The 26,383-nt window shown below is 41.6% G+C and overlaps 1 protein-coding gene across 1 annotated transcript in view; it reads right to left on the bottom strand.

The window, feature by feature from the left end:
• The window catches only part of LOC126251807 (dipeptidase 1-like), an 800,440-nt gene that overhangs the window by 98,032 nt on the left and 676,025 nt on the right, over nt 1–26,383 (bottom strand). The window contains exon 4 of the mRNA XM_049952451.1: nt 14,382–14,514. Coding sequence (XP_049808408.1) covers nt 14,382–14,514 — 133 coding nt within the window. The remainder of the gene's footprint in view (nt 1–14,381; nt 14,515–26,383) is intronic.

Below are 26,383 nucleotides of genomic sequence, written 5' to 3'. Positions count from 1 at the left end.
TGGAGTCGAGATGGCGATAACACAACAAAGAAAGACCTTTTGTGTTCTCCATTGTAACAGATACAATTCGTTTTCACAAACAAAATTCCTTGGCATTATACTCAAAGTAAATATAAATTTCGTAGAAGCACATAGTATATACACAGTGGAAAACCTGTAAGTCGAGCATATTCTGGACAGAATTAAGATAAATTCCTGTGTCTTAAGACATCGAGAAAATACACAACCGTGAGACATGGAAATAGTAATTATTTTATGAGTGCGGACACGCCATGAATTTCAATTCAGAATTCTCCTATAAAGCACGAAACATCTTGGAAAGATTCTCAAAACAAGTCTCAGAACATCTTTCATGGCATCCTGTTTTTTGTAATATAAAGCGTTTAGGTGCAATACCGTCAAAGAAAAAATTATACTTTAATACTATGTAAATAATGACATGTACCTTACATGTTCTTGAAAAAGAAAGAAAAATTCTCAGACTCTACAGGACGTCTCAGAAATATTGTGACAGGTTTTGAGGGGTTGTAGACGGTGTCATGAGAAACAAATTGAGGATACGAAACAGTGCCCTGAAACACCATCCACCGACGTTATAGAGCGAAGGTGTTACAGGCGCCTGCGTCTGCCATTAGGCCATACTTTCAGCAGAAACGTGGTTTTGTTTACTGACCGAGCATATGCGGAAAACCCCACAATGTTGTATGTAATTCAGCGAAGCGTGTGATTGCCTTGATTGCCAATGGAGAAGATGGAGCTAGCTGATGCGTAGAATGGCCTTGTCATCTATGAACGGAACGCTCTGTTGCCTCAGTAGAAGACGGATTACAAGACGGGTTTCTAACAGCAGTTTATTTTTCACCTGGAACGTCCTCAAATCTTCATTTTATTTCGTTATAAAGGACAAAAATTGACTGTAGATGGAAATCCCTGTCCGTAACATTTATCCACTAAGCAATAGAGTATCGGATTCGTAGGAGGCACGGCCTGCCGACACTGCTAGCTCCATCTTATCCACCGGCGATCGTGGCAATCTGTCGTAATCACCAAATAAGAAATAATATTGCGAGAGGTTCCACCTATGGTCCGTAATCGTAGAATGTTACGTTTATTGCCGAAGAGACAGCCTAGCAGCAGGAGCCGTCGCCTTTAACTTCGGCGCTCTGTAGCGTCGTTTACTGATGTTTGCGGAAACGAGTTCCCATCCTTCATTTGTTTCTCACGACACCTTCTACAACCCTCTTTGTCAGTAGATAAAACCCTTTATAGGGAGCGTTCAAAAATGTCTTTTTCAAGGCCGTACAGTCCAGAATATTGATGTGGATCAGGTAAAATTACTTTGAATACCAAGACAATGATCCTACCACGCACCAGTTTGAAGGTACGCAGTTGGTAAATCATTGTGTTCTGCTGCTTGAAGAGGTCCATAACTGCCTGCCTCACATCCTCGTCTGACAGGAATCTTTGACCCTTCGAGGCATTTTTCAAGGGGTCTAAGGTGTGATAACCGGACGTGAAGAGATCAGAACGAACGTTATCACGAAGCAGCAGCAGCACTCTTTTCACAAAACCATTCCAAAATGGTGCCTTTCGACAGACAGTCTACGCCATACCCATTCTTTATTCTCCGATGAGTGTATACCGGTGTTTGTCTTCAGGAAGACAAGAAAAGAACATAAATTCGTTGGTCCCGGGTGGACGCATATGGTAATAATGTCGCAATTGTTGACGTCTCTGGTTCCTTAGGAAGACAATGAAAGAACCTCAATTAGTTGGTCCTGTTTGTACGCATTTGGTACTAACGTCGCTACTGTTCACGTTTCCGCATTTACTGCACGCACGTGGCACACACGCGACTGCCACACAGATGCCTTGAGCACATGTCAGTGCTTAAACACCCGCATCTGGCTCACGCTACTCTGCATATACTCTGCAGTAACGGCAATTTCTTGGTAGCCCCTCATACGCAGAGCATAGATGTACGAAAAATTATAATTAAATGAGGTGTAGCCCTGTAATGGTGCTGTATATGATGATAACTGCCTAAATACATTGTGTGATACAAATCTGACTTGATAGTTACGATGTATGTTGTCTACAGATGCCATTACATTACAATTCTGCGACGCGATTTTACTGAGTGTATGGAACTGCATCCGTCGTAAAGAAAGTACGGATCTCGAATTACACCGGTGACAGCCAACGCCTCCTGAACTTATGTATTAGATTTTTTGCGGTGGTATAAGAAAGTGTCTCCTATCTGAACACCTTTCTATGAACTATAACACTATATAGCAATACCAGTGCAAGTAATAACTCGAGATGTGCTCGAAAGATATCTTTAGAATACTGAATGTGTTTCCTGGTACAGGCCCGTTGAACATTCGTTAACCTCCATTGCGAGCATTATTAGTTCCATGGTAGGAATACGTCGAAAATGCTACTGCATTTTACTTGGCGCAATGACACTATTCGTTTCTTTCAACTGTTCTTCCAAGTCCAATGCTGCCTCTGGAAGTTTACGAATGCATTGTAACTGGCAAACTTCAGATTTTTTTGTCGTCACTAAATCGAAGTTTAAGAACGAAGAAACGGACTTTAAGGGTTGCTGATGACATTTTAATTCTCCAGAGACAGCAAAGGAAGCAAGGGACATAAAAGCACTTAAATCTAATGTAGAGTGTTATGAAAGAGTTTCTAAGGTGAACACCAACACAAGTAAAACAAGGATAATGAAATGAAGTCGAATTAAATCAGATGATCATGAAGCAATGCGATTAGAGTGTAAAATACTTAAAATAGTAGTGGAGTTTAGCTGCTGGGGAAGCAAACCAGCTGACGGTGGCTGAGATAGAGAGAACGTAAAACGCAGATTAACGCACGAAAATTTGGTCAGAAAAAGAGTGATTTCTTTACTCGTAACATAAACATAAATTTTAGGAATCCCTCGAGTGTGGCTCGGCACGAAAATGAAACGTGGCAGGTAAGCAGTTCAGACGTGTAGGGCGTAGAAGTGTCTAAAATGTCGTGCTATAGAATAGTGTTGAAGATTAGGTGGATAAATCTAAATATTAATGCGGAAGCACTCATTCGAATTAGGGAAAAAGTTAAAATTCTGAGACAAAATGACTAAGAGAAGCGACTGGGTGACACATTGCTCCCTAGGGGTATCAAAGATTCATATGTTTGGTAATGGAGGGAAACATATGCATGTGAGTGTGTGTGTGTGCGTGTGTGTGAGTGTGTGTGTGTGTGTGTGTGTGTGTGTGTACGTGTGTGTGTGTGTGTGTGTGTGTGTGTGATGGTGAGAGGGGAATGAGGTAAGAATTGGACGTAGCGGATGTAGACGCCTACCCAGGTTAGACGAGTGTGAAGACCTTGCATCAAACCAATCTTCAGACTGAAGACAACAGCAACAGTAGAGCGAACGTGGATGATTCAAGTTCTCCTTTTTGTCATCAGCCTTCAGAACTGTGTGATGCGCTTTAAGCCGCGCTGATATCATGCTAGCTATTCCCTGAAGTAGTAACATACGGCCTATCACAGTACCCCTTCGTCTTAGTGCAAGTTTCCTGAATGTTCCTTTCTTCGCCGATTCTATTAAGAATCTCCTAATACATTATCTTAACCGCCCACCTGACTTTCAAAACAATTCTGTATCAATGCATCTGAAACGTTTAGATTCTTATCGTTTCTTTTTGTCAGAAAGTCCATGATTCATGTCCATGCTGTGCTCCAAATGCACTTTCTCACAAAGTTCTTCCCAACATTAAATGTGAAGTTTGATACTAGCAGACTTCTCCTGCCCAGGAATTCCCTCTGTGTTTAAACCAATCAACATTTTAACGTTGCTTCACCAGTGGTCGTCATTTTGCTTCCAAGGTAGCAGATTCCGCCATTTCATGTCCTTCGTGGTCACCAATTCTTATGTTACGCTTCTCGCTATTCTAGTTTCTGATACTCCTGATTTCTCCTTTGTTCGGTTTACTTTCAGTCTGTATGCTGTACTTATTAGTATGTTTATACCGTTCAAGACATCCAGTAATTCTTAGTCACTTTCTCTGAGGATGTCATCAGCGAGTCTTATCACTGCTATCCTTTCATCCTCAATTGTAATCAAACTCTTGCTCCTTTCTTCTATTTCCGTCATTGCTTGTTCGGTGTATAATTGAACAGTAGGAGCGAAAGGATACACCTCCTCTTAGCTGTTTTTAATTCGAGCATTTTGTTTTTTGTCTTCCATTTTTGCTGCTCCGTCTTGTTTCTGATACAAATTGCATATTATCCGTCTTTCAATCTATCTTACATAAATTTTTCCCACAATTTCGGACATCTTCGACTGTCAAACGCTTTTTTCAGGTCCCCCCAACCTACGAACGTGTCCTGAATTTTCTAAGTCTTGTTTCCACCATCACTTACTTTCAAGCATTGCATTGTTCTAGTTTAAATCATGCTTTCCCATCTTGTTATTATTTGATTAGTATAGAGGCCGTTTTGAATTCAGAATAATTCTGAAGACTGCAGCTCACATGTTTACTTCCTACTTCATTCGCTGCGTTATCTCCCATTTAATTCCAGTTAACTATATGATTTTTTAATTGTACTTACTTCCTTTGACTTTTCCCTTTCCTTCCACTGACATGATTTTACATGTTACATTTAATATGATTGTAGAAGACTGTGTCAGAAAACGCACTAAAAATATTAGAGGTTAAATTTATAACAATGGATAAAATTGTAGTTAAATAGAGACACACTGGGGAAATAAATTAAGTACTAGAAGTACATTCAGCAATACACAACTCATTTCTTATCTGTGAATGACCTTGAACTTCTCACATGAACTGAATTTTTGAATATATTAAAAATTATGAACATGGCTTTTTCAGAAATGCCACTAATGCTAGACATACTTATCTTTTGGAAATGTTTTTATACGAATAAGAACAAGAATATTACCGACTGTGGCTTGGCGTATGCATTACTACCAAAGTGGATTACCAAGTTGTTATTCACATAAGTACTGAGAAACGACCTTCCAGGTCTCTGTTTCAGATATTCTCATCCCAGATTTTATTTGTATCTGTGATTGTAGGAGTTAAATTAAACACTTAGTAGTCATTCACATATCAATAACATAATCGGCACTGAACAATACATATCATGAGACAGAGTTTACTATCCAAGCATACGTCATATTACATCTTTGTTCATTGCTTCATAACAAGGAAGCTACCTTCCAGAACCTTTTAGTACTATGAAATTCTGATACAATCATTTAATGAAGAATGTGAAAAATTTCAATAACGTTTAGTCCAGTTATACTGTGTAACTTGGACCACTAATATTTATTGGTGAGAAAACCAACACTATACAGGATATTAGTTCATTAGTTTTGTCACAGCACTTCATGAAAAATCTTCAGTGGAATTTTTCTTTATTTGCTTGTAAGTAGGCTGTTTATGTTTTCTTATTGGCAACGCTACGTAGCGCTCTGTATGAAAATCAGTGGCTGTGCTGTGTGCAGTCTGTGGCTAGTTTGCATTGTTGTCTGCCATTGTAGTGTTCGACAGCGGCAGCTGGATGTTAACAGCGCGTAGCGTTGCGCAGTTGAAGGTGAGCCACCAGCAGTGGTGGATGTGGGGAGAGAGATGGCGGAGTTTTGAAATTTGTAAGACTGGATGTCATGACCTGCTATGTATATTATGAGTTTTCAACACTATTATGGTAAATACATTGTTTGTTCTCTATTAAAATCTTTCATTTGCTAACTATGCCTGTCAGTAGTTAGTGCCTTCCGTAGTTTGAATCTTTTATTTAGCTGGCAGTAGTGGCGCTCGCTGTATTGCAGTAGTTCGAGTAACGAAGGTTTTTGTGAGGTAAGTGATTTGTGAAAGGTATAGGTTAATGTTAGTCAGGGCCATTCTTTTGTAGGGATTACTGAGAGTCACATTGCGTTGCACTAAAAATATTGTGTCAGTTTAAGCACAGTCATGTATAATTGTGCAAAAGGGGACGTTTCGTGCTTCCTGACTAATCATTTCTACATGTTAAAACTTCTGTAGGGCATATGAGTATTTGCGCAAGAGTTATTTACATGTGAAAAGGAGCAATATATTGTCATCAAATATTTTACATTTGATTATGTTTACCGTTAAACACACACGTCACCAAGAGGCGTTATTACATATTGTGTACTTCTGCTGTTCTGACAGATCTAAGTTAAAGAACCTTATTCGGGAATAATATGTTAAATATCGGTTCATTTATCTCACATAACGCTATTACTTATCTGCGCTGTTAATTTTAAGATCTACCACAGTTTTCGACTTGTCATTTGCAAACAACAAAAACTTTTATGTTCTTAGGATTTTAGTCTGCAAACTGAGGAGCTTTGTCTGTCAAACTATTTGGCATGTTACTTATATTTTCTTGAAAGCTTGTTCAGAGCAAGACTTGCTGCTGACGCTAAACTCTGTTTGTTCTCTGAAGAGCTTGAGAATGGATAACATTCGTTATATATTTGTCGCAGGTGGCATTTCCTTCTAGGAGCAATGGTCTTTCTATGATGTGGACACTTTTATTCATTAGAACGTGTGTACATAGAAATTATGTCAAATGATATTGATGTCGCTGTGTTTGATATGGTTAGAATACTTACTGAGCCTGTTAAATCACCAGAGCATTCAGGCTTCTGTTTCTTGTATCTTTCATTATTGTGTAGTAATGCGTCTGACTAGACAGGAGTTTGTTTCATTGATGAATTTGCTCACAAGCCTAGTAGGGTTGGTTTGTGAATTTTAGAAAATGATTTCAGAGTGGTGGCTTAAGAATCATTCTGGATTATTCTTCATCTCTGCCTTTGTGGGGATTATTTCTGTGTTTTTCAGAGTTTTCCTCTAATTTCTTTGGTATCAGTTTGTAGACCACTTGTTAGTTCTGTAATTTCATTGTTGTGGATGAATTCAAATATTCTGCTAATGAATTCCTTCTCTTTCTTACCTGTAATAGTGTTAGACTCTCAGCTTTTGTGATAATGGCATTTTATTGCTTCAATTTCATCTGTAGTTATCTTTAGCTCTTTCCTACAGTCATCACGGTGTTTTCATTTGTAGTGGCTTTGTATTATTTTATTATCTGTCTTATTAATGCAGTGAACAGTTCTCTAGTCAGATTTATGCTGAATTAAGGTGTATTCAGTCTTTTGTATAACATGATAAGAAATAGATGTTCAATGAGTAAGTGATTAATCTACCAAAAGCAAAATTATCTGAACAAGAAAACTTCTTGCTTTAAAAGAGTCCTAAACATAACACAAGCATAGTTATGTCTCACGAAATGAGAGAGTGCACCATAACAGAAACTGAAAACGTAGTTAAGCAACAAGAAAAGCTGAATTCACCTAAATGAAATGTAAACCTATCCAGATAACTTGTCATTGAAGAAATAAAATCATAATAAACCAAACCAACCATAAACTTAAATCTATAGAAGACTGCAGAAAACCAAGTGCGCTTATCAGAAACACTGACAATGGAAAGCAAATTGCAATTATGAATGAGAAGAAGTACATTGGCAAAATATTAGAACCCATTCAGAGATGAGAAACAGACGAATAGAAATCCTGTACTTGTTTGCAGACGAAAAGCTGCAGAATGTATCATAGGTATGTAACCACCAGCATTCACTACTAATAATGTCAATGGGGTATTGAACATTTATTTAACCACAGTATAGCCAACTTAGGTTCCAAGAAAGAAATATCTCCCTCAACCCTATAACTGTGTCTTAACTGTATACTTAACATGTGTAAAGTATTTTATGCCAAATTATCACTCATTAATGTATGTAACTGCCATTCAGACAAACGTTCATATAACCTGCACAAGATGTTAATATTTACTATAATTTTCAAAAAAGAATGCAAACAAAAACGCCAACATAAGATAGTCTATAAGGAGTGGGAATATGCTTTCGTAAAAAAAATTTAATGAAACTATTTCTTGGATAAAGTGCAATTTCAGTCCAGTTTTTCATAACATGCACAGAAAATAGGAGGAGCTCTCCAAGTTTAATAGTTATGATTTTATTATTACCTACCATGGAATAAAAATCTATCATCCAGCCACATCCTTTCACATTTTATTTCTGAAGATCTTCTGCAGTGCCATGTAAGTACTGTAATAAGTACATGCCTTAAGGTAATTCACATTGTGTGCAAAATAATTCTTGTAATTAGTTTAAATCTTTCATTATTTTGTGAGAAAATTTTCGGGACTGTTTATACTACCAAAAATTTTGAAACAAACATATCAGTTTACCTATTTAAAACCAAAGATAATAAGAAATGTGTTCAATAACTTACGTAAAATATTTCAAAACAAGAGAACCACAATCATGTGTGTAATAAAGACTCAGACGATGCTGCAGAGAATGTGTAAGTTCTCAATATGTATGCTGTATTTAATTGCGCTTAAGTTACCACATCATAAATTTGCTACCCGACATTATTTAAAAATTTTAATTTCCATAATAGTCTATCAAGATGTATGTCTGTGATCATTGGACTGCCACTTACAATTCCAGATAACAGTGCATGTGTGTAAGTGTTTACACACGTGTCAGGTAGAAGCCACAAGTGTAGATAACGATTTCCAACCGAAAGGCTCATAGTCGAAAATGACAATAAAAACATTTTTCTTCTGTTTATGGACATATTAATTCAAAGTTTAAAAAGGCTATAACAGAGTCTATAGTGGGTGTTTGTCTCTATCTGTAAAATTTTTTAATGAAACGAGTTTTAAAGCCCATTATCAAACCATATGCTTCAGTGATATGACATACTCGTATTGGAATGAGGAAATTATTTGCCTGGGGCAACGTCACTCCATTGCACACAATATTAATCTTGAAAAGTTTTGAAATGGAGATTACATGTAAATCAAACATAGATGTTTACATGAAGTGCAAAGCGAAGAAGTAGTGAAAAGAATAATTGAGAAAAGATGTTTGCAAAAAACATCTAACAACGAAGGTAGATGACAGCATCTTCACCCTTAACATCCTGAGAACCTTTTGTTGGTAGCAAACGAAGACGTAAAGAAAAAAGATGTTATGGTCTCTTTGTTGTTGTTGTGGTCTTCAGTTCAGAGACTGGTTTGATGCGGCTCTCTATGCTACTCTATCCTGTGCAAGCTTCTTCATCTCTGGGTACCTACTGCAACCTACACCCTTCTGAATTTGCTTAGTGTATTCATCTCTTGGTCTCCCTCTACGATTTTTACATCCCTGCGGCCTTCCAATACTAAATTGGTGATCCCTTGATGCCTGAGAATATGTCCTACCAACCGATCCCTTCTTCTAGTCAAGTTGTGCCACAAATTTCTCTTCTCCCCAATTCCATTCAATACCTCCCCATTAGTTATGTGATCTACCCATCTAATCTTCAGCATCCTCCTGTAGCAACACATTTTGAAAGCTTCTATTCTCTTTTTATCTAAACTACACTCCTGGAAATTGAAATAAGAACACCGTGAATTCATTGTCCCAGGAAGGGGGAACTTTATTGACACATTCCTGGGGTCAGATACATCACATGATCACACTGACAGAACCACAGGCACATAGACACAGGCAACAGAGCATGCACAATGTCGGCACTAGTACAGTGTATATCCACCTTTCGCAGCAATGCAGGCTGCTATTCTCCCATGGAGATGATCGTAGAGATGCTGGATGTAGTCCTGTGGAACGGCTTGCCATGCCATTTCCACCTGGCGCCTCAGTTGGACCAGCGTTCGTGCTGGACGTGCAGACCGCGTGAGACGACGCTTCATCCAGTCCCAAACATGCTCAATGGGGGACAGATCCGGAGATCTTGCTGGCCAGGGTAGTTGACTTACACCTTCTAGAGCACGTTGGGTGGCACGGGATACATGCGGACGTGCATTGTCCTGTTGGAACAGCAAGTTCCCTTGCCGGTCTAGGAATGGTAGAACGATGGGTTCGATGACGGTTTGGATGTACCGTGCACTATTCAGTGTCCCCTCGACGATCACCAGTGGTGTACGGCCAGTGTAGGAGATCGCTCCCCACACCATGATGCCGGGTGTTGGCCCTGTGTGCCTCGGTCGTATGCAGTCCTGATTGTGGCGCTCACCTGCACGGCGCCAAACACGCATACGACCATCATTGGCACCAAGGCAGAAGCGACTCGCATCGCTGAAGACGACACGTCTCCATTCGTCCCTCCATTCACACCTGTCGCGACACCACTGGAGGCGGGCTGCACGATGTTGGGGCGTGAGCGGAAGACGGCCTAACGGTGTGCGGGACCGTAGCCCAGCTTCATGGAGACGGTTGCGAATGGTCCTCGCCGATACCCCAGGAGCAACAGTGTCCCTAATTTGCTGGGAAGTGGCGGTGCGGTCCCCTACGGCACTGCGTAGGACCCTACGGTCTTGGCGTGCATCCGTGCGTCACTGCCGTCCGGTCCCAGGTCGACGGGCACGTGCACCTTCCGCCGACCACTGGCGACAACATCGATGTACTGTGGAGACCTCACGCCCCACGTGTTGAGCAATTCGGCGGTACGTCCAGCCGGCCCACTATACGCCCTCGCTCAAGGTCCGTCAACTGCACATACGGTTCACGTTCACGCTGTCGCGGCATGCTACCAGTGTTAAAGACTGCGATGGAGCTCCGTATGCCACGGCAAACTGGCTGACACTGACGGCGGCGGTGCACAAATGCTGCGCAGCTAGCGCCATTCGACGGCCAACACCGCGGTTCCTGGTGTGTCCGCTGTGCCGTGCGTGTGATCATTGCTTGTACAGCCCTCTCGCAGTGTCCGGAGCAAGTATGGTGGGTCTGACACACCGGTGTCAATGTGTTCTTTTTTCCATTTCCAGGAGTGTATTTATCGTCCACATTTCACTTCCATACATGGCCACACTCCATACAAAAACTTTCAGAAAAGACATCCTGACACTTAAATCTATACTCGATGTCAACAAATTTCTCTTCTTCAGAAATTGTTTCCTTGTCATTGCCAGTCTACATTTTATATCCCCTCTACTTCGACCATCAACATTTGTTTTGCTCCCCGAATAGCAAAACTCATTTACTACTTTATGCGTCTCATTTCCTAATTTAATTCCCGCAGCATCACCCGATTTAATTCGACTACATTCCATTATCCTCGTTTTGCTTTTGTTGATGTTCATCTTATATCCTCCTTTTAAGACACTGTCCATTCCGTTAAGCTGCTCTTCCAGGTCCTTTGCTGTTTCTGAATGATTTACAGTGTCATCGACAAACCTCAAAGTTTTTATTTCCTCTCCGTGGATTTTAATACCTACTCCGAATTTCTCTCCTGTTTTCTTTACTGGTTGCTTAATACACAGATTGAATAACATCTGGGATAGGCTACAACCCTGTCTCACTCCCCTCCCAATCACTGCGTTCATTTCATGCTACACGACTCTATAACTGCCATCTGGTTTCTGTACAAATTGTAAATAGCCTTTTGCTCCCTGCATTTGACCCCTGCCACCTCCAGAATCTTAAAGAGAGAATTAGAGTCAGCATTGTCCAATGCTTTTTCTAAGTCTACAAATGCTAGAAACTTAGGTTTGACTTTCCATAATCTATTTTCTTAGATAAGTCGTAGGGTCAGTATTGCCTCCCGTGTTCCAATATTTCTACGTAATCTAAACTGATCTTCCACGAGGTCAACTTCTACCAGTTTTTCCATTCGTCTGTAAAGAATTCGTGTTACTATTTTGCAGCTGTGGCTTATTAAACTGATATTTCGGTATTTTTCACATCTGTCAAGCCCTGCTTTCTTTGGGATTGAAATATTATATTCTTCTTGATTTATGGTCTTATATAAGCTAAAATACTTTCAGACAATTATTGACTTTAAGAAAATCAGTTGGTTCATACCAGAACTTCTCTTTTTAGATGACGCAAGTGTTGTTGTGAAATGTAAAGAAAATTGCGTAGCTAATATAGTAGCTGATGTTCCAGTAGGTGAAATTTAGTGAACAGATTAACGTTTAATTGAAACAGAACGCAATCAATACCGTCTCTGATAGCTTGTACCAAAGGCATATTCGGATATCCCAATGGGGAGTCGGCCATATTGATTTTTTCGCAAAGAAAGTAGATGAGAACACATCTAGGAAGAGTTGTTTTCTAGGTTTTGTGTAGAATGTGAATGCTACCATCTTCATTCTGACACTGAAACGTGATGGCCTGTCTTCTTCGCTATTATCTACTATGGTATCATATTTTGGGGCAAAACTGTGCACGCACCAAGAGTTTTGTAGACCAATAAATAGTGGTTGGCATTATGAGGCCAAGGAAAATTTCTCCTTCCCATAAACTGTAGACTCATCTCTCTCCTTGATTTCTTAGGTGAAATGATGGAGTTATTATTCTATAATCGTTTCAAAATTTCTTTACTGGTCGCAAAATCCTTTTCATAGAACAGTTTGGATTCCGCGCTGAGCACTTCACTATCCATTACTCTTTCTTCGTGGCTGAGTATATTTTTAAAACAAAGAGTCTAGGAGAGATGAAGGTAGCCACAGGCTGAAGTGTGAAGCTGAGAGCAAGGAGGCGGTGGGGGGTGTTTTTCTTGATGTATTAAAGGCATTTTACGGCGTCTAGAGTGATGGATTCATGTATAATATAAATCTGAGTCCATAGATTGACAGGACATATGTTGTAATTCGTTGATTTGTTCCTGGGAAAGGTAATCACAGTAGAGACATCAAACTAGTGTAGGCTGGGATGTTGCATGGTTTGGTTCTGGGACCTACGTTGTCCTTAATCTATACCAACGACATACTGAAGAAGGTTGGTGGAGAAAGCACACTGTATGCTTATAACACTGTGCTCATGAAGCGCTGCCATGACCTCAACTACATTTTCGGGTCTTCCCGAGTCATCTTAACGAAATTAATGATGCATTGTCAGAGGGGTGAATATCAATCATAAGTAAGAGCGAATAAATTCTGTTCACCACCGAACTCAAGCTTCCTGACTACCAGCTCACAAATGGTAGCGCGGAGTTGGTAAGACTGTGTCAAGACTTTAGTCTTATCATAGACTAGCTAAGAGGTCATACATAACCATAGAGCCAGGAAGGGGTTCTTGATTATTTTCCCACTTGCACGCGTTCTCCAAGAGTCATGCACAACGAAACAGCGCGAAATTGTCTACTTGATGCTCAACATACTTCTGGTCATCTTATACTGTTTGGAAGAGTGGTGAATGGGCACCGTCACACAGCAGATACCACTGCAGACTTTTAGAACATGTTTTTTTGTGTCTAATAACGGATACTGTCCGCTAGATTATTAACACACGCAATGGGCAACTGTTAGGGCAGCTATCCAACTATCATATCATCAAGAAGAAATCTATCGAATTCTGCACAAAATCTGCTACTTCACCTCACAACTCTATGAATTCATCAAGCCAAGAACCCGCAAATTTATTCATATGCGTCCAAGGATAGGCCCCACTCACATATTGTGGAGAAGCACATTTGCAGACTACCCAAACAGTTAAACTCAACACAGTCAAAACCCCTCATTTTCTGGTCTGATATCAAGCCGACATAAAGTACTGGGCAGGTTCTTATCGTTACTCTGAGCTTGGCTGAACTATCACTATCATTGTCGAAGCGCAGTAAAAATTTCATTGCGTCACATGCCGTACTTCCAATCTGCATCATAAAAACAAACCCAATAAGCACAAGAAGTCACCAGTCCTCTAAGACCAGCAAAAACAAAAGTTAACTATAATCTCACTTGAAGATAACTGATGATGAGCAGCTTCCTTGTAGAAGTACACCCTGTCATGATAAATATCCGAACATCGCTAGTTAATGCGGAATTGACCACTAGACATCAAAAGAGGCAGATCCGCCAAGAAGAAAGGAAATTGGGAGTTTTTTATTATCAGTAAAGAAGCAGTAACAGCAGAATGTAAAATGTCGACTTCAGATTTTTGAGTTCAACGTCACAGCCTTCTCTCGTTTCGGGTCTTGATAAAGAAAAGGCCATTCTTCCAGAGGCGATTAGGGATACAATTGAGTGTATCCAGCAGACTTCTAGCCGTTATAAAGGCACATTAATGTCCTCTAATCGGGTCGGGATATATCTGATGAATTAGTGTATTGTGCACCTTATGTGGGATCAACCAACGCAACACACGAGAACCTTTAAGGCAAATATGATACTGCATTGAGGTGAAAACAGATTGTGATGGAGGTTGGCAACAATCCAGTGAAAAGATGAATATTTTAAATAATAAAATAAGTGTCCCAGTTGGAGTGGATGTTGCTACAACCTAAAGCTTGCCCTTACCGTCAGCAGAGGCAGCGAACATGAGCTGATCTGGGTACTTGTCGATGAGCCGCCGGATGAGGTCTATCTGCTCCAGAGTCAGTTGCACGGCGTTCAGGTGCTGCGACTCGCACGGCACGTACGCTGCCCAGAACTGCAACAGAACAAGCGTGCCGTACTGGAGACAAGCAAACACAGTGAGCTCCCGCTCCCGGGTCTCGCTGCCTGTCTGGCACCTGCTACGATGGGAAGCCCCTGCGGTGGTAGGCCGGCCAGCCGCACGCGCCGCTATGAATATGCATGCCTCGCAAGCACCCGGTCCGATTCCAACGCTGCCTCGCCGGAGAAGAGTACGTAAAAGTTTGCCTGTTCACTTATTCACTTGCCCAGCTTCCTGCATTCGTAACTAACACATTTCTCAACAGAATCATCAGGACGGTGTGTTAGTGACATGAGAGGCACTGTGCGAATTGCCGGTATTGGCAGATTTATTTTTGTCTGAAAATTCTGAGTGTCTTTTGGCGACCTCGTATAATAGCGCCGTGAAGAAAGGATTTTTCTAATACAAAAAGTCATATTAATTGAAAACTGCTCTAACGAAAACAATCTAACACAAATGTTAATCAAATATTTAGTTCTTCATCTTTCAGCTTCAATAAAATCCGCCTCCGTAGCCAAGGTCTCTAACGTACTGTTGTGGTGCTTGTGACGACCCGTAAGCAGAGTTAAAGCCATTATTAAGGCAAATTAATGTCCTGTAATAGGTGTCCGGATTATTGTTATTGGTTAATTGTAACACCTTTTCCACGCCGAAATATAACATATAACACATTTTTCTATTAAATGCATCTTCGGTGGATTTATTTCATTTACCTGCCTGTCATGACAAACTCTTTGCTTTCTCTAATGTAATGACAGTTTTTTTCCCATTTTTCCTTTTCCTAATCTGCAAATAAATGAAATAGAATATTGACTTAAGCAGAACAGACAAGTAGATGAAATAGATCCACTGAAGATGCCTTTGATATGTAGAACTCGTCTGGGTATCTAATACTGTACTCAGTTTAAAAGGTCACCATTATCATCGCTATCGCTTCAGAGATTAGATCCGTATTTTCTCCGGTCTTTCTTGGCCAATGTGTCTGTGTGATTGTGTCATTTTCGGAAACTTTATATTGTCCACTCTCCTCAAATACTGTTTCCAGGAGCTCCTCTATTCGTCCATATTCTCCCACATTCCTGATATGTGTAGGTAACTGATTTCTTGTACCCTGATTTCTTATTTTAACAAGGTATGTGTGTCCCAGTTGTATACTAAGGAACTGCATCTCTGTGACTTGTATATGGCTGTGGTCTTTCTGTCTTTACATCCACATTTCACTGAAATCGTCTTCTACAGCTTCAACTACGTTTAGGTCCGCGCACCTTTCAGTGTTTTTCGAATAATTTCACACACTGCCTGGCATCTTCTCTTATTACTTATATCTCTGTAGTTACAGTACATCACAGACTAAATAATTAAAAAGTTCTATAAATGATTAAGTTGTGAGACAGAATCACATAGGAGGGTAGGGACCACTCTAGTAAATATGCGTGTATCTGTTTTTAAGCTAGCTGGGTAGCATAGAAAGTTATACACCAAAGGAAGGACGACTTTATTGACCACGAAATATGCGTGACTCATTTCGGAAATCCAAGTGCCAAAGTAGCACATGGAAAAGAGCGCTACCAGTCCTGTGCGTAACATGGGATGGCAAATTATTCTAAAACTAGGCCACCCGAAAAAAAAATCTTTGTTGTTATTGGGTGTTTGCCCTGGAATGCTATAGTTACTGATTTTGATAATGCCTATTAAAGTCATATTCCTTACAAATCTTACATCATTACAAAGCAGCACTTTGAAGATTATATTTGGCGTTCTGCATACTCCGTAAGTCATCAGTGGAGACTGGATTATATGCATTTGTATGTTGCATATGAATTTGCATATTCGGCTCGTTTCCACTGGCTGTTGCATATTTGAACTAAAACTAGAGACGATGCATATTTTAGCTCTATGTCTATAATATTTTAAAAATTTTGACTGACGGTCTCACAGATTGACCACGACCTAGTACTGCGTGCAGTCCCTAACCGAGAGGCCACTGCCTAGCGAAATCATTACTGAAGAGGAGCAGGAACAGGCAGATAGAGTCAATGCTCCTGTCGCCTCGCCCCCGGCTAATCCCCTCCGCTGTCATAACGTTCGCGTAGGCAACAATAAAATTACACTACGCAAACTTTTAGTTGCACATCCATTGCTTCAGGTTAGCTTTCCATTTACTTGTATACAGCTGATCGTGTTTAAGTCGTGTAGTGTGTAACGTGTTGTGCGCTATGCCCCCACAAAAAGAAAAGTCGTTGCATTGATAGCTGACCATCCTGGAACATTTACATACAACGGAACAGTTTTATGCTGTCGAGTTTGCAAGAAAAACGTTTCTTACAAAAAGATAGTTTCAAATAGATAAGCATGTCAAGACAAATCTTCATATCGCAGTAAAGCAGAAGAAAGGACCATGACAACTTCTAGCAACAGCAAGTTGCAGTAGCAGGGATTTTTCCAAAGGTAAACAAAATGTATGTTTAACATGGATCTATGTGAAGCATTCATTGCAGCAATATTCCTCTTCACAAACTTACAAACCCTAATGTAGCGGGACTTTGAATTTCGCCGCGCCACACTCGTTCCCTCAGATAAAAAATATCCCGTCGCAGTGGTATGAGCGCTCGACGGCAGAAAAACTACTAAAATTGTAGCTCTTTTTTGTTTTCTATTCGTTTCTTTTTTGTCTCTTGATAGCCGAAGCTTAAGGCAGACGGGATCTGATGCTGACGTACAAAACTTAATAGCTAGTCTTGATCTGATTTTAATGTGTAGACACATTGAGGAAGTTGTTATGAAATTTGGAGGAGGGAAGCAACGTAAAATAAATTGAATTTAATATCAAGACAGTTTTGTGTACATTAGAAGTTCCTGGATAATGGAACTTACTGCAAGATTTCGGAGCCGACTTTTCACACAGAAATGAAGGAGATTTTTGAAGACCTGGACGCCGCACGAAAGAAGACAAGTTAACCTGGTAAAGGATGATTTATCTACGCCACTTACCCATATCAGTTACATTTTGTTATTCTCTGTTTCTTTTCAGTAAGTTTTGTAGTGGAAATTGGTTTAACTTTTGCTCAAAAACGCCAAAAGGACCACCCCAACTATAGCTTTTCTGTAATACGAAGTCCGATTTGCTTTTCATTCTCTCTCTTTTTCACGGTCATTTACGATTATGAAACCCCTTTTTTATTCACCATTTCTTCCCACATTTTCAACCTTTTTCTTTTCTTCTCTCTTATTTTTATTTTCTTTATTAACCACTACACTAACCTTAAAGGCTTCCTGCGCAAATATTGTTTAATGCAAAATATACCAGACGGATCAACATTGCATAAAAATTACATACGGACAATTCAGGTAAAAGTTCTGGCAGAAATACTCAATGAATTCGAGGACAACATTATCTGGATTTCAGCTGACGAAATTTCAGACACTTTTGGCCGTTACATTGCAAATTTAATTGTTGGTGCTTTAAAAGAATAGCCATCTTCTTCCTATTTAGCCGCCTGCAAAGAACTTGAAAAAGTAACTCATTCTACGATCGCCATATTTGTGAATGAGGCTATTAGAAAAACATTTCCAGGCTCTTCTGCAGATGAAATGGTATTTGCGGTTATTTCAGATGCTGCTCCCTTTTTGACCAAAGCAGGAAAAGACCTCCGAGTATTTTATCCCGATTTAACACAAGTGACGTGCTTTGCTCATAGAGTACTTCGCCTTGCTGAAGAAGTACGTTCCACGTTTGTGAATGTAAATAAACTGATTTCATCTACAAATAAAATATTTCTAAAAGCTTATGCTCGCATCAAGACCCACAAAGAAAAACTACCAAATGTGCCTTTACCTCCCGAACTAGTGGTAACTCGTTGGGGTATGAGTCGAAGCTGTATTGCTTTATAAAGAACATTTCGAGGCCATTAGAGGGGTAGTAAACGATTTCGATATTGTAAAGGCTTCGGCAGTGTAAAAAGGCAAGGGAGCTCTCGGTGATTTCGGTTTCAAAAAAGACACTGCCATGATTTGCTCTCATTTTTCCCATATACCTGCAAGTATTAAAATGCTTGAAGCTCAAGGTTTGGCGTTGAATGAATCTTTTCAGTTTATGAATAAAATTATTCTAGTGAACTCATCATTGTCGGAGTTGCTCCCAAGAAAAATTAAAGGATAGTTTGTAAACAGGCACTGAACCCATGTGCCAAATTGTTAGTTTTATTAATGGGTTGGGTGAACTTTTACCAGAAACAATAAGTGTCAACATAACACCCAAATTCAGATACTGCCCAGTTACCTGACTTGATGTGAAACGGCCCTTTTCAGCTCATAAAGATGTTTTGAGGGATCGAAGATACAATTTTAATACCGAACATTTGGAACAGCACCTTGTCGTTATGTCTACGATAGTATAAAAGTGTAATATAAACTGTAAATGATGCTTTGGTCCAATAGTATTAACTAAAAGTTAATGCTGTTCGATAAAATTCATGATCGGGTGTTTTTTTTAAATAAAACATTGCGGAGATTTTGACCGTGCCCCCCTGCGTAATACGTATCTCGAAGTTGGTTCTGTACCTACCGATTGTTTCTCTGAGACTCACTCGTATCGCATCCGCTTGTTACCGACAACAACAGCAAACATGGTACAATTCTTGAAACACGGTATGCGTCCCCATTTTTTGCAAATTTTTAGAAAATAAACCCAGAAAGGCCACCTTCCAAACCTCTACCAGAAAGTATTCAGAAAATTATATCAGCGTTCTAAATGTATCGATTTTTCCCGCTGCCGGCTTTCTCGTTCGTAACTGACATGCACAGGTTCGACTTTTAGATATACTCGTAATGCAGGCATTAACTACCATGTTTCTTTATTCCATTTTGCATGTTTCGACATTTTGCATGCGTTTTTAAGCCTTTTTCATTCATATTTGCATGCATATTTTAAGGTTTTTATAATGCATGTAATCGGCTTCAGCATATCCTAGTACAGTTAATATGGTCCTTCCTAACTTAATTCCACGTGCTGTCAATATCTTCAGTCAGTGTAGGATATCAGTCATATAAGCATTAAAAATCTCGGATGACAATCACATCCTTGCCTAAATCCCTCATTACCAATTATATATATATTTTTTTCGTGTTTTTATGTTTTTATCGTCTGTATGGAAAGTAACACCGCCCTTCAGCTTCAGCATTTAGCTTGCACAATGAGAGGCACGGGTATTTTACGGTTTTCGGATAGTACGTGAAGGTCCTTCGTTATATTCCAAACTGCTCTGCAGCCTTTCGTGGAGGCCTTACGACACTACCTGGCTACCTGTCCGTAGAATGGCAATGTTAATCTTGGTACCTTCGTTGATAGTGTTCGCGAGTAGGCTATGTGCCTGTACGTCGCTTCACATTCTCTTTACTCTCCCTGTCCATCAACAACAAAAGCAAAACCTTTCTCTCCACTCACTCATCAAGGTGCCGTACACTTGGCAGATACAAAACACATGAACTTTCGGAAAGAAACCTGCTGATATTCACGAGGAAGGAAACCCTTTCCAGTTAACTGTCTAAGTGAACAACGTAACAAGTTTTTTCCTTCAGTGCGCCATTACTTAGAGTAAGATAATTCCCATTCTTTCCATTATTTAAGAAACGTTTGAAACTTACAAAGAACCTAACACGTATTTTGCAAAGAGGAAATATTTGAAAAACATTAATGAAGCTTTGTAAAGCGTCGATAATCCGCATGCTATTGGATAGATTAGAAAATAAAATGGCGTACGTGAAACTAAGGCAAGTATCCGTGGACTCGAAACAAGGATCATGTCTCGTAGATAGTTTTTGACCGCTAAGAACGACGTTCGTGCCCTAAACTAGCAGTGTTGATGGAGAAAAACCAGTTCGATGCAAATTAAACTTCTCTTAATTCAAACTGTTGATAACAGTGGCGGGTACTCTGTGCCAGAAACGTGGAAAATTCTGACCAAAATAAAAACGAAATAAAAGAACTGGGACATGGATTATGACGTTTTAGAAATAACGATTATAATGTACACAGTTACTATACGCACAGGCCGATAAGATGTACCTTGCACACATCAAAAATACTCTATGTGAGCAAACGTATCCGGACACCTGGCTGAAAATCACTTACAAGTTCGTGGCGACCTCCATCGGTAATTCTGGAATTCAACATGGTGTTGGCCCCCCCTTAGCCTTCATTACAGCTTCCACTCTCGCAGGGATACGTTCAATCAGGTGTTGGAAGACCATTCGTCATGGAGTGCTCCACTGAGGAGAGTTATCGATGTCGGTCTGTGAGACCTGATACGGAGTCGCCGTTCCAAAACAAAAAAAATGGTTCAAATGGCTCTGAGCACTATGGGACTTAACAGCTATGGTCATCAGTCCCCTAGAACTTAGAAATACTTAAACCTAACTAACCTAAGGACAGCACACAACACCCAGCCATCACGAGGCAGAGAAAATCCCTGACCCCGCCGGGAATCGAACCCGGGAACCCGGGCGTGGGAAGCGAGAACGCTACCGCACGACCACGAGATGCGGGCCGTTCCAAAACATCCCAAAGGTCTGCTGTAGGATTAGGTCAGGAATCTCTGCAGGCCAGTCCATTACAGGGATGTTATTGTCGTGTAACCACTCCGCCTCATGCCGTGCATTATGAACAAGTGCTCGATCGTGTTGAAAGATGCGATCGCCATCCCCGAATTGCTCTTCAAAAGTGGGAAGCAAGAAGGTGATATTCGTCATGGAGTGCTCCACTGAGGAGAGTTATCGATGTCGGTCTGTGAGACCTGATACGGAGTCGCCGTTCCAAAACATCCCAAAGGTCTGCTGTAGGATTAGGTCAGGACTCTCTGCAGGCCAGTCCATTACAGGGATGTTATTGTCGTGTAACCAATCCGCCTCATGCCGTGCATTATGAACAAGTGCTCGATCGTGTTGAAAGATGCGATCGCCATCCCCGAATTGCTCTTCAACAGTGGGAAGCAAGAAGGTGATTAAAACACCAATGTAGACGCTCTGATAGGGCCACACAAAACAACAAATGGTGCAAGCCCCCTCCATGAAAAACACGACCACACCTTAGCACCACCGCCTCCGAATTTTACTGTTGGCGTTACCAAATGGTTCAAATGGCTCGAAGCACTATGGGACTTAACATCTGAAGTCATCAGTTTCCTAGACTGAGAACTACTTAATCAGACTAACCTAAGGACATCATACACATCTATGCCCGAGGCCTGATTCGAGCCTGCAATCACAGCAGCAGCGCGGTTCCGGACTGAAGCGCCTAGAAACGCTCAGACACAGCGGCCGGCTGTTGACATTACACAATCCGGCAGATGACGTTCACTGGATATTCGCCATACCATCTGCAATCGGATTTCCTCATTGTGTACCGTGATTCGTCAGTCCACAGAGCGTTTTTTCACTGTTCAGTTGTAAAATGTTGTGGCTTATGAGCAGTCGCTCGACCATGAAGTCCCAGTTTTGTCATAGTACTCGTACTTGCAGCGGATCCTGGTGCAGTTTGGAATTCCTGTGTCATGGTCTGGATAGGTGTCTGCCTATTACATATTACGACACTCTTCAACTCCCAGTGGTCTCTGTCAGTCAACAGTCTATGTCGGGATGTGCTCTTTTGTGCTGTACGCGTCCCTTCACGTTTCCACTTATCTATCACATCGGAAACAGTGAACCTAGGGATGTTTAGGAGTGTAGATTTCTCGCGTACAGACGTATGATACAAGTGGTACCCAGTCACCTGACCACGTTCTACGGAGCACTCCATTCTGCTCTCTCACTATGTCTAATGACTATTGAGGTTGCTGAAACAGAGTTCCTGGCAGTAGGTGGCAGCACAATGCACCTAATAGGAGAAACGTATGTTTTTGTGGGTGTCCGCATACTTTTCATCACTTAGTGTATCTTTCATAGTCACTAGGGTTCTGTAAATACGGTGTTTCGTTCGCTCATACTCGCTCTAGCCCATCGCGCTCGTGCGTGACTTACCTGAGTACGAGCGCTCGCAATGGGCTGACTGTGGTCGAACGAGGCGCCGTGGGAAGGGCAGAGGCCGTCCGGTCTAGCGCGTTCGCTGCGCTGATGTCACCGTTTTATTAGCAGCTCTGTCTCTGTACAGGTTGGTGTCACTCCTGACATACTCCCAGCAACCGGCGGAACTACAGTCACGTCAAATTAGTTATGCTGCAGACGTAGAATCCTGTGTGGTTGTGTCTAATAGGATGATCCGCAACGAAAAATAACGCGCTTTATGTAATAGCGTAATCGTGGAAACGATTTGGGGTTTCACAGGAATTTTATGTAACTTTTGTCGGTCTCATAATGAAAAATCACACTGCTGCTTTTTAAAATACCATCTGTTTTATTTAGTCATACGAACATATGTGAACTTGACCTCCTAACGTATTATAAAGCTAACAAAAATAAAATTGCCCCCAAATTATTCCCTCTTGGAGTAATTACAAAGAATCAACTTGTTTCATATCAAGTGTGATTCGTCCGTCGTTGATGAACTTCCAATCCGCACTGAAATTTCTTTCGTTAGTGACATTCGAGGCTGGAACACAAAACAGTGTTCTCGCTAGATTATATAGTTTGAGAAAGAGACTACGGTTACGATTTCACATATCAATCGGATCTTCGTCTTCATGACTGTCCATTCGGGTTAAATAGAAATAAATTTCGTCGGTAGATGGAGTGTGAGGTGGCCCACACCACGAAAAAAGAGGCTTCATTTTTTTACTGCTGAATGCAGCTGAATTCTCTCTGGCTCACAAAGAAATATTTCCAGAAATTACAGAAATAGAGTAAGATATTATTGCGACATTATAATTTGTTAATAGCTTGTCAGAAACTGGTATTTCACCACACATTTGACGCTTATCTCTGTCAGAAACAGACATTATTTTGTATAATCGGAATTATGAACTCAGAATTGTCACTATACTGTGCAGTGTGTGCAGTTCGACTTTTCCATCTGCGAGACGGAGACAGCGATGTTTCAGCAGTCGTAATATCTACACGTAATGGATGATAATAGAACCGTTGAATTGTTCTGTCGAAATACCGTTGATAAGAAAACGGCTATTTGCAGTTAATCTCAATTTTCATTTGTTGACAAGCGGCGTGTTAATCAAACATATGTACCTTTGTATCTTCGGGCCCTTTATTACAATGACTTTTCACTTTTTTCACCGATAACAAGAGAAACTGTATTTTCGGGAACTTCTCGCCTTCCAGCATTCCTATAAAACCTCTGAAAAAGTTTCACGACTTATTTTGCTATGTAACCAGTACGTTTCTTAAAGCCGCCTCTCTCCGGATCCAGTTCAATGATATTGTCGTATTGCCTTCCTACATAGTGAAACGTTATAAGGAAGCTGTTCCACTTAGTCTCCGTTCCTTGCTTCAAGCTTGTCTGCATCAAATTCACGTCACCACTTTTCTTCATGAATCTCTCGTGGAATAAACCAATCTAATCCCATTTACCAAATAACCACAACCCATTATACGTTTCATAACTGTGCTTAAAACATGCATAATTCATACATAATGTTGAAAGGCGTGCCTGCAGAGCATTCCATATATCAGCGCCTTAATAAACTCCACTCCCCCTTTTTTTCACCTATACCATATTTCGCAGTGTCCAGTCTCGATAACCAAAGTCGACAGTAGTAGATAGGTAACACATTTTCCGGTATCTATCGGTCCATGTATCCGATCTACACCAACATGCATTTACGCCCATGGCCAGCATAACGCTCGGCATCACTCTCGCTCCAACTTCATCGGTTTGTCTTTCAGTGTTTTGTGCTACCATCATAGGAAGAGTAAAATATGGGAAAGGGCTACATGTCTCAATTCTTAACCGACATTTCCAAATTCCTGACGTAAAGCGCGAAAACCTACACCTAATGTTAATGGAAACCTTTCTAATTACTCCAACTTTCAATTCAACTGCTAATCATTCAGAATTTATACACTCCTGGAAATTGAAATAAGAACACCGTGAATTCATTGTCCCAGGAAGGGGAAACTTTATTGACACATTCCTGGGGTCAGATACATCACATGATCACACTGACAGAACCACAGGCACATAGACACAGGCAACAGAGCATGCACAATGTCGGCACTAGTACAGTGTATATCCACCTTTCGCAGCAATGCAGGCTGCTATTCTCCCATGGAGACGATCGTAGAGATGCTGGATGTAGTCCTGTGGAACGGCTTGCCATGCCATTTCCACCTGGCGCCTCAGTTGGACCAGCGTTCGTGCTGGACGTGCAGACCGCGTGAGACGACGCTTCATCCAGTCCCAAACATGCTCAATGGGGGACAGATCCGGAGATCTTGCTGGCCAGGGTAGTTGACTTACACCTTCTAGAGCACGTTGGGTGGCACGGGATACATGCGGACGTGCATTGTCCTGTTGGAACAGCAAGTTCCCTTGCCGGTCTAGGAATGGTAGAACGATGGGTTCGATGACGGTTTGGATGTACCGTGCACTATTCAGTGTCCCCTCGACGATCACCAGTGGTGTACGGCCATTGTAGGAGATCGCTCCCCACACCATGATGCCGGGTGTTGGCCCTGTGTGCCTCGGTCGTACGCAGTCCTGATTGTGGCGCTCACCTGCACGGCGCCAAACACGCATACGACCATCATTGGCACCAAGGCAGAAGCGACTCTCATCGCTGAAGACGACACGTCTCCATTCGTCCCTCCATTCACGCCTGTCGCGACACCACTGGAGGCGGGCTGCACGATGTTGGGGCGTGAGCGGAAGACGGCCTAACGGTGTGCGGGACCGTAGCCCAGCTTCACGGAGACGGTTGCGAATGGTCCTCGTCGATACCCCAGGAGCAACAGTGTCCCTAATTTGCTGGGAAGTGGCGGTGCGGTCCCCTACAGCACTGCGTAGGATCCTACGGTCTTGGCGTGCATCCGTGCGTCGCTGCGGTCCGGTCCCAGGTCGACGGGCACGTGCACCTTCCGCCGACCACTGGCGACAACATCGATGTACTGTGGAGACCTCACGCCCCACGTGTTGAGCAATTCGGCGGTACGTCCACCCGGCCTCCCGCATGCCCACTATACGCCCTCGCTCAAAGTCCGTCAACTGCACATACGGTTCACGTTCACGCTGTCGCGGCATGCTACCAGTGTTAAAGACTGCGATGGAGCTCCGTATACCACGGCAAACTGGCTGACACTGACGGCGGCGGTGCACAAATGCTGCGCAGCTAGCGCCATTCGACGGCCAACACCGCGGTTCCTGGTGTGTCCGCTGTGCCGTGCGTGTGATCATTGCTTGTACAGCCCTCTCGCAGTGTCCGGAGCAAGTATGGTGGGTCTGACACACCGGTGTCAATGTGTTCTTTTTTCTATTTCCAGGAGTGTAGTATGTCGTGTTCTGCAGACATGTGCCTTCAGCGGTGTACCGTAGGTCTCTAGAAGAGCGTAGCGTTCCAAAGGATTGGAAAAGGGCACAGGTCATCCCCGTTTTCAAGAAGGGACGTCGAACAGATGTACAGAACTGTATACCTATATCTCTAACGTCGATCAATTGTAGAATTTTGGAACACGTATTATGTTCGAGTATAATGACGTTTCTGGAGACTAGATATCTACTCTGTAGGAATCAGCATGGGTTTCGAAAAAAGACGGTCGTGTGAAACCCAGCTCGCGCTTTTCGTCCACGAGACTCAGAGTGCCATAGACACGGGTTCACAGGTAGGTGCCGTGTTTCTTGACTTCCGCAAGGCGTTCGATACAGTTCCTCACAGTCGTTTAATGAACAATGTAAGAGCATATGGACTATCAGACCAATTGTGTG

Source organism: Schistocerca nitens, chromosome 4, assembly GCF_023898315.1.
Source record: "Schistocerca nitens isolate TAMUIC-IGC-003100 chromosome 4, iqSchNite1.1, whole genome shotgun sequence".
Lineage (NCBI taxonomy): Eukaryota > Metazoa > Arthropoda > Insecta > Orthoptera > Acrididae > Schistocerca > Schistocerca nitens.
Note: the sequence above shows the minus strand (reverse complement) of the source record. Positions and strands in the feature narration are given on the sequence as shown.